Source organism: Austrofundulus limnaeus, unplaced genomic scaffold (assembly GCF_001266775.1).
Source record: "Austrofundulus limnaeus strain Quisiro unplaced genomic scaffold, Austrofundulus_limnaeus-1.0 Scaffold95, whole genome shotgun sequence".
In the NCBI taxonomy this organism is placed as follows: Eukaryota; Metazoa; Chordata; class Actinopteri; order Cyprinodontiformes; family Rivulidae; genus Austrofundulus; species Austrofundulus limnaeus.
The window spans coordinates 567,140-576,519 of NW_013952497.1; the positions used below are offsets into that span (position 1 = coordinate 567,140).

Consider the following 9,380-nt stretch of genomic DNA (forward strand, 5'->3'; position numbering starts at 1 on the left):
GTGTGTGTGTGTGTGTGTGTGTGTGTGTGTGTGTGTGTGTGTGTCATCCGGACCCTTCACAGCTTGCGTTTTGCATTTGTTTGTTTTTCCAAACCCAGTAGAGGGTCTTACCGCAGCCCCAGTGGTTAACAGACAGAAATATGGGCAGGACGCCTGTAACGTGATTAAATGTGATAGGGGGCAAAAACTTTGACTCGCTCAGCAGTAAAATACACACACAAATTAGAGCAAGGGAATGGCACAGAGTGGGGAGAAAAGGGGGGAAATAATGAGCTTCTAGAAAAGGGAGATGAGGTCAAGCACGCGAGTCGAGCAGCTTGTGTGGAGGTGGGTCAGGGAGAGGAGAGGTCAAAGGCTGTAGAGAGATACAGGTCACTTCTTCTGACCTCAAATACGTGAATCTCTGAGAAGAATCAGAATTAACAGGCAACGTGAGAAAGAGGTCACGATTCGACTTAGTTTCAGATGAATGAAAGGCTGAAAAATGGCATTTAGCAGAGCGGAACAACAAAATGCTGAACTTCAGTTTTTCAACATGCCTCTTCTGCAGAGTTAAGTCATCTTAAAGGTGGATCTTCCTTCTGAAAAAAAATCTTATTCTTTATTTGCAAAAAAAAAAAACAGCAGACATAAACTGAACTGATAAACCAGTTACTGGAGTGAAATTTGTCAACACATGATGTGTACTTCTCAACAAAAGCACGCTATTCTCCATCAAGCTGCTTTTTTTTTGTTTTTATTTAAGGTTTGATTTTCTGGAGATGCAGCAGGAGTACCAAATGAAAAGTTGTGATAACAAAATGTAATAACAGTGATTGAGTCCTTCTGCGCTGTATACTAATGAAGAACATTTGGGTGGTAATCAGAAGTAGAATTTGGGAGTGAAACAGGAAGACAATAAACAAGGGAATGTGGTTTTCACAATAAAACAGGAACTAGAGCAATCACCTGACTAAACATAAAGACATAGAAAAACATCCAAACTCAACACAAGCTGAAGCACCAAAACAAGTTAAGAGAGTAGAGTGCACGAACTATGAACCCTCGCTCTGCCTTACTTTGACCATTGTGGACACTGGGAAGTCAAAATAAACAGTGCAGGCCTGTAATAATGCCCCCTTAGAGTAGATCTGCTGGTATAAACAGAGGCTCAAACTTTAACCAGAACAGCATGTGGGACCTACAAATAGACCCATTCCTTGTTGGGGTTTTTTTATTTGTAGTGTTTTTAAGCCACTTCAGTAGAAAACAGAACTGAATATTAGTTTCTTCATCATCAGTGACTGTTTTTTATAAAAGAGAAGAAGAAAAAGAAAGAAGAAAAAGGAGAAATGTAGTAGGGGATATTGAAAGAGAGATTAGATATGTGAAATATGAACCAAAACACAAGAAAACACGCCCGCCCCCCAGATTGGACCATAGGAGAGAACCAGGAGAGCCCCCCCCCCAGCGACCCCACGCGGTAATCCCCCGGGGCCGACAGCAGCGAGCTCACAGGCCCTGCCGGAGCAGATCCAGGCAGGGACACATTCCTTGTTGTTTTAACCTTCAGTTTTGTTTTATCCCCAGACCTAGTACCCCCATGTTTCTCACTACTCCCAACRGGTCTTCCACATCTTTTTCCTTCCTCCTCACTCCTCGCTCCCGACTCAAAACCAAATATTCTCACAGGAAAAGAAGCTGTCAGAGCTTTTAGGTTTCTTAAGGAAATTGTCCTGTTTCCTTCTCATGTTCCCTCCAAACAACCTGACATCCTCATTTGTTCCCTTCTGGGCTTTTCATTTTACCCGCTGTCCAACTACCTACTTCCAYCCCCTCTGCCAAGGGATTTACATCACTCTACTTGTGTTTTTAATTTAGCACATGTTAAAGAAAAAAAAGACTTGCTCGCACATTTTAAAGCATCATTTGCGGTTGCATCTAAGGCCAGTTAACTCATCTGAAAACGTTTTTCCCCCATTCATGAAAGGTAATGTTAATGGAAAAGCTAAATGCAAACAGTGATATTTTACCTGTTGTGTGCAGCTATTGGAACTCTAATTATTAGCAACATAAATAGCAGCAGCAGCAGCCAGCTGTAGCACTTCCAGTGAAGTCTGAAGTACTTTGAGCAAGAGTATTAAAACATTTCTGCCAGAACAGCAGTGTAATCAAAAACTAACTGAAGTCTAAAGGTTTATGAAATAGGCTTCAAATACCTTTTTTTAGATATGAGTTTTAACATGGCAGCCATCCTTTCTGTTTTCCCTACTTTGTCTAGTCATTCATTAATTAATTAGTGCTCATTAATCCATCAGGGTTAAATGTGTTTCTTTAAACTGAACTGTTCAAAGAGCTAACAGATAAGATTTTGATAACTTACCACAGAATCCCACAAGACCTAAAYTATTCATCTAAGAGTAAATTATGAACCACTGTGAGGACAAGAGTCTGTGGCTGTCTCTCAATTCAGGGGTTGCARCCAATGTTGGGCGTTTCTGTTGGCTGCTTATGTCAACGTGCCACCCTGCACACTGAAAAAAAAGGATTTTTGGGTGTAGTAACATATATTTAATTGTTCTTTTAAATTTTACAAAAAAATAAAATAAAAAAATCTCTAAACTACTAGAATTTACTAAATAAACAATACACATTATATTATATATCAATGGTACTGTACAAAAAAAAGTAAATGCTAATATTATTTTATCAGTAATATTTAAGTGCTTTTTCAGGACAGCACATAAACATGAATATATTAAGTAACTTCTACTCTTCTGGGCTTAAACTGAGGGCGCATGCGCACACAAAGGCTGCTGCTCCTCATTYCCTTGCTTCACTTTTCAAGGAGAGAACAAGACATGGTGGAAATAAAACACAAGTTGTCTGGTTTCTTTTGCTTGAATACATTTGTTGGTGTGCAATAGTTTGATGGCATAGTGTATGTGATATTTAGTTGTCAGGGAACAGGGAATGCATATTGTAGCATTCTGCTGTGTTTGGCTGTTTGTCATGTGACTGCAGTGGAGGATTGTGGGTAGGATTCATGTTTGTTGTTGTTGTTAAATCATTTTAGGGAATTGGTTGACATTGTTCTTTCAGCAATTAGTCTGTTGTGTTACTCTAATTTGTCTGTTCATTACAACTTGTATTAAACCGTTCAGCAGAAGTAACCATAAGTGAGAGTGGTAGTCATTAAAGGGATCCCTGATTAGTTGTAACATTAGACTTTATATGATAAATATATACTTTAACTGCAAAATAAAGACTGCGTTTTTTATTAATACTAAATTTCGTGAAGTTATATCGTGAAAAGACAACTGAAGGCATGTGATATAAAATGGATTACCATGACACCTGTAGACTAGACTTTCTCCTTTCGCAGCCATTTATGCAGACTACGGCCCACATAGGGTTTGGTCTATGTGGGCCATGGTCTACGTTGGTTGTAATTCCTGAAGTGAGACAGAATTTATATCTTAGTCCGCTGCCTTTAGGTATACAGTAGCTCAGTGTTGATGATTTTGTTGTTTATGCCATCTAGAGCTCCAAAATCTAAACTAATTAATTTTCATCTCACTGAGTTTTTCTCGCTCTTCTCTGCAGCCACAGAGAGCTCAGCCCCCTGCAGTTCTGGAGATCTGACCAAATGGGACAAACTTTTCTCCATGCTGGAGAACAGTCAGATGAGGGAGAACATGCTGCTGCAGTACACCAGTGACATTGTCAAGGTGGAGATGGGATCACTGCGCGACGAAATGCTCAAGTTGGTTGAAACAACTTATCAAGTCATGCAATGATTTTCATACATTAACTACAAAAAAAGAGATAATATATCTGTGTAGCAGAACCTTTATTACTGCATTGTCTTAAAAGCAGTTAATTGTAAGTACTAACTTTTAAAGTACTTTTAAAGCCTCCTAAAGGAATTTAGTTTAGTTTAAGTGGAAGTAAGAGTGGCTTTAGGCAGAATTCTGCTGCTAAATGAAACTATTAAAGCAGAAGAATTAAGGTTTTCCTCAGCAAAGATATTAATCTTTCTATGCTGGTCTTTTGTCAGGTTTGTAGCCCAGTACAGTGGGTCCTGTGGGGCTGCAGTGGAGACGGCAGGAAGACAGATGAACTTGCAGATGGAGGCTCGTCTCAGAGAAACTCTGGAGCAGCAGAAACATGGCGACCTGACCTCTGCTGCTAGTGGTAAATCTGCCGGGGATCCCGACCAACTGGAGGCCACGCTGCAGCAGCTCCTGACCGCGGCACGTACACAAGCTTCTCGACTCGCTAAGATGGAGAGCAGCTGCCTCGGCAGCTCCGGAGCTGGGGTGGGCGTGAACACCAAGAGTGGATTTCACCTCCGAGGGGATGGTCCCACTGGCCACAGTGAACAAGAGGTGACGTCAGCGGAGGCGGCTTTAGACGACGTGCTGGCAGCCCTGCAGGTGGTGAAGGGAGAACTGGAAGAACTGAAGTCGTCAAGGCAAACATCCCTACCTGCAGGTAAAACATCCGTCTTACTATCGTCTGTTTTCCTGTTTCCTTTCCTTTACTTTGTATTTATTCTTCGTCCAGTCTTCCCCTCTATTTTTAGTTTTTCTACAAGTGACAAATTCAGGTCAGGTTTAGAGAAAGATCTCACACAGGGTATTTTGCATCTTGCTGCTCATACAGCTTGAAATGTCTGAACCAATTCATATTCTCCCCGTCTCCTTAGGAAGAAACAAATTCTTTTTCTCTAACCAGCATCGTTAGTATTATTTAAAACAGTCAAGTCAAGGAGGATAAGCTGGTTGACAAGCATGTGGTCAACTGGAAATGCCCATTCTGACAAGTCACTCTTTAAGATGTAAATAAGGGCAATTATGTAGGTCATGAACTGACTGAACACACATTTTAAAGTTCAGCAATGTTGGTCAGACGTGCATACAGCAGAGGGGGTGCTCTCAGTCAGTCTCCACAAAATCTACAACAATACGCCTCAAGAAAGTAAAACCAGATGGAATACACTATGGTGCACACACRCACRCACACACACACACTCAAAGGCATATTGAGAGGTTTGAGTGGCATAAATTTGAGCCACATGGGAAGTCAGTATTTGGGATATCCAGGTTTAGTAGGCTGCTGTGACATAAAGAGTCAGGGAAAATAGGCAATGGGAAAAGGAAAAGTTGGGTATAGAAAAATGAGAAATGATTAGACTACATAAAAAAGCATAAATAGGGAAGCAAAACAAGGACCGGGAATCAGAACAGATAAGGACAAAATGAGAATGATTGTAACATGGTAAATTTGCTGTTGCTCAAATACAAATACTTCAGTCAGTATTTTATTATTAGGAAAGTCTAGCATAAAATCATTCGCTTCACAAAATAAAATTTGAGAAAAATGTTAAAACAGATAAAAACACAGGCAACTTCTTTGTGTTTTATGTKTCCAAACCTCAAGATAAATGAGCAAAACAGATTAAGCACCTAACTTTCCTTGAACAAATTCATACAGTTTATCAGTAATACAAGAGGTTTTAAATTCAATTCAATTCAATTTTTTTTATTTTCATTAAAAATAACTATATACTATAAAAAACAAAAATCTAAATAAAATGAAAGGTAGCAGAGGAAGAATAAATCTTATTATGTCTGCCCCTTTTATCCCCAGAATATATTCAAATGAAACATAATTTACAAAACAATACTAAATAAAAAAATATTATAATAATAATAATAAATAAAGCATAAAAAACAACATAAAAATATAAACTCAAACAACAATTCATAAAGCTTCACATTTACTTTTCATTTCACACTTTTCAAATTAGTATTGTTTTCTGTTGTTTCGGTCAAATTTAGGATGAAATCAGCTAGCTCTCAGTGTTTGAGTTGCAGAGGACTCCCAGATCCTACCACACAAAACCTTCCCTCAATATTTGTACAACTGATGGAGTTATACTGCARTTATTAACAGAAAGTTTTAACAACATCGTGAGATATTTTGCTAACAGACAAATTTGACGCATCCTCTCGGTCAACACAGCCACAGAGAGACAGCTGGATTTCCGCAATGTTTCCTCCAAACATTTTGCTTTCTTCTTTCACATTTGTATTGTCACATTGTCTATGGTTAGGGGAGGCCGGGGACAGTAGCAACAAGGGACGGTTGCAACACGTCATTTTTCTCCAAACAGAAACGAGCTAGAGTGATGACACTCACACTGTGCATGCTCAGATGCCCCACCTTGCAAAGAAAAAGTAAGCAGATTCGAAAACTGCCCCAGGAGTTATTTGAAAAAAAAAACTGTTTTTGAGGTACCAAAGTATATATATTTTTTGCGCAGCTTTATTTTTGTTAAACTGTTGTCAATGTTTTTGTGATCCAGCTCAAACTTACAGTATATGGTTCAAACAAGTGATATGTTGACTTTTAACTAATATGGTTAGCATGTATCAAGATCAGCTTATTTAGCTAACACATGAGGTTTTATCATGGCTGACAGTAAGTACAATAAATCCATATAAAAATAGAGCACATACAGATGATATTAAGATGTTGAAATTAAGTTTACACTTAAAAGAGTATTGGGTATTCATGACAATTTTATAGTTTAAAACATAAAAGTGTTTAAGATGTATTTTCTGCAGTTGTTTTTTTCAACAATGGTTTAAAAATCCCAGTTTCTTTCAATGTAAATGTTGCATAATGTAGGTATACAGTGACAATAGGCAAAACAAAAGTAAATTGCCTCACAAATTATTCTATTTTCCTTGTCTCAAAAAGTCAACTGTATTTTATATCAATTAGTCTTTGACATCTGTATATAAGGTCTACTCATCAAGGCTATATATTCGTCATTTGATCAAAAAGAATAAATAAATAACGTAATATCATTAAAATGTACAGTTTTTTTAATTTAGCAATAATATAAATATAAAATGATAAAGACTTTTATTTATAGTGAAATATATTGTATTAATAATATGTTTCAAACAACCCCAAACAACGTTGCAACTGTCCCCGTTCCCGGGGTCATTTGCAACATCTGGCTTTTTATTTTCAAATGCAAATTGTGAAGAAAGTACATTCTTTGATCATCTACAAATGGTTTTGACTATTAACAGACAGACGTAAGTTTATTGTATTAAAATTTGGTTTGTCTAATTCAATCCTTCTCTGAGTAACAGAGTGAAATGCAAAAAGTGTTGCAACTGTCCCGGGTCTCCCCTACTCTCTACACAATCTCATTGTTCAGTAGRATATTAAAAAGTACATCAAAAGTAAATGTGTATAAAATAAATTACTTCTACATAGTGGCTATAAATATGATTCTTATGTCTTGTTCAGGTTGTGAGATGGCGCTGCTCTTCCCTATGCGCTCTCGTCGCATCTACACCGCCGTCCTCCCAGATGTCTCTCTGTCCCTGTCCTCCTTCACTGCCTGCATGTGGGTCAAGCCAACCACCGTCTCCAACAAAACTGTGCTCCTCTCCTACGGAAACCGCCGGAACCCATACGAGATCCAGCTGCTTCTTGGYCACACCTCCGCCCTTTTCACTGTTGGGGGAGAAGCCCACCTGGTGGAGGCAGGGCGTGTGGCGAACCCGGGACAGTGGATCCACCTGTGCGGAGCTTGGTCCTCTGAGCAGGGCCTGGCGACTCTGTGGGCCGACGGGCGCAAGGCGGCGTCCTCACCCGGGGTGGCTGAGGGCCACGTCTTGCCCGCCGGAGGCACGCTCCAGCTGGGGCAGGAGAGGAACGGCTGCTGCGGGAGCGGCGCCACGGGCTTCGAGGCCACGTTTGATCCCGAGCTGGCGTTTGCTGGGAAGATGACCGGGGTGAACGTGTGGGACAGGGTGCTCTCAGAGGAGGAAATATCCCAGCTGGCTTCGCAGCAAGGTCAGGGCTGTCAGCAGAAGGGGAGCACGGTAGCGTGGGGCGTGACGGAGATGGTGCCGCACGGAGGGGCTCAATTCATCTACTGATTCATCCACTTTGTCATCATATTCAACCCCTGCATAAAAATTAGTAAGATTTCAAGCTGAAATGGACACTTAAAGCGTATTTTATCAACATTGTTACTATCATGTTTTATCTGTTTGATTACGAAAACGGGAATTTTGTAAATCCTTTTATTATATTTTCGTGAAAACTAAATAGGAAAAAGCCAATGCTGTGAGAGATTGCCGTTTTTATATATATATATATATATTTTTTTTACATATCATTTTAAATTCTTTCCATTACGCAAACACGTAAATACTCTTACTTCCAGCTTAGAACATTTGCATTGTTCCAGGAAACATGTCGTGATCACCATTCACAAAAACTTACTTAAAGCAGCTTCTAAGCCACTAAACAAAGWAATGACCAAGACCAAGATAAAGAGAAGGTCCCAGACAAGAAGGAGAGACAATCTTTTGACTGTAGGATGATGTCATTCCATTTCCTTTTAAAGGTTTGTACAAAAATGGTAAGTGCAATTAGGCAGAAGATTAAAACTCATTTCTACACGTATACAAATAAAACAAAAGCATTTGCTTTCCTTAGCCATGTCATTATTACATTGTTACAACTGCAAGCAAATAAAACTCAATAACCAATCATTGTTTTCCACTACAGTCATATACATGTGATACATGCGTGATTTAAAAAATGCTGTACTTGCCTTTATTCTAAGCACAAAAACTTTAAATAATCTGTTATTGTTTTGTTATGATTTTTCTAAATATGTGAAAGATTTCAACGCATTTTTTAATGTTACAAACCTTAAACTTATTAAAGCTTTTACATGAATATGTGACATAAAGTTCAGTTTTTGTTCCATTTAATTGCAGGATTATATGTAAAACTGTTTATTCTAGATGTGTTTTAAGATTGTGAGGAAAATGTTTACATTCTCATCTTGTATTTCTAATCTTGTATAGCTAAGTTGTTTGTTTTGTACTGTATATTGTTACTGTTCATGTGAAAAGATAAAAATGAATGTATTTTGTATATAAATATTTTTGCATAGCATATATGGGTGAATGGAAAGCAAAGTATGAATAAACATTTCAAGTTTAGGTATTTATCTTGCCTGATAAAAGTCTTTTTTTCTCATTTATCAAGAGCACATTTACCTGCAGAAGCTAAGTGTTATAAAATATTTCTTTCTTTATGTATAATCTGTGTGTCTGATGTGATGTGACGGCAGGTTGGTCGCCCACCTGGGAACTTTCTAACACTTCTCCCCATCCCACAGAACAAAACCGTGCATGTTTAGTTAACTGATGACTCTAAATTGTCCCTAGGAGTGAGTGAGAGCATGAATGTCTTATTTGTCTCTATGTGAAAATTTAGCCCAGGACTATTCAACTGGCGGCTCGCAGGCCACATCCGGCCCACCAAGGAGTTCATTTTCATTCTTTTTC

The 9,380-nt window shown here is 38.7% G+C and overlaps 2 protein-coding genes across 7 annotated transcripts in view; one reads left to right on the forward strand and one right to left on the reverse strand.

The window, feature by feature from the left end:
• The window catches only part of ptx3a (pentraxin 3, long a), a 10,104-nt gene extending 1,064 nt beyond the window's left edge, over positions 1–9,040 (forward strand). Inside the window, exons 2-4 of the mRNA XM_014012831.1 lie at positions 3,586–3,745; positions 4,040–4,476; positions 7,315–9,040. Of these exons, the coding sequence (XP_013868285.1) occupies positions 3,586–3,745; positions 4,040–4,476; positions 7,315–7,952 (1,235 nt within the window). The 3' untranslated portion in view covers positions 7,953–9,040. The remainder of the gene's footprint in view (positions 1–3,585; positions 3,746–4,039; positions 4,477–7,314) is intronic.
• The window catches only part of veph1 (ventricular zone expressed PH domain-containing 1), a 104,483-nt gene that overhangs the window by 61,688 nt on the left and 33,415 nt on the right, over positions 1–9,380 (reverse strand). The gene's annotated exons all lie outside the window — the stretch shown is intronic.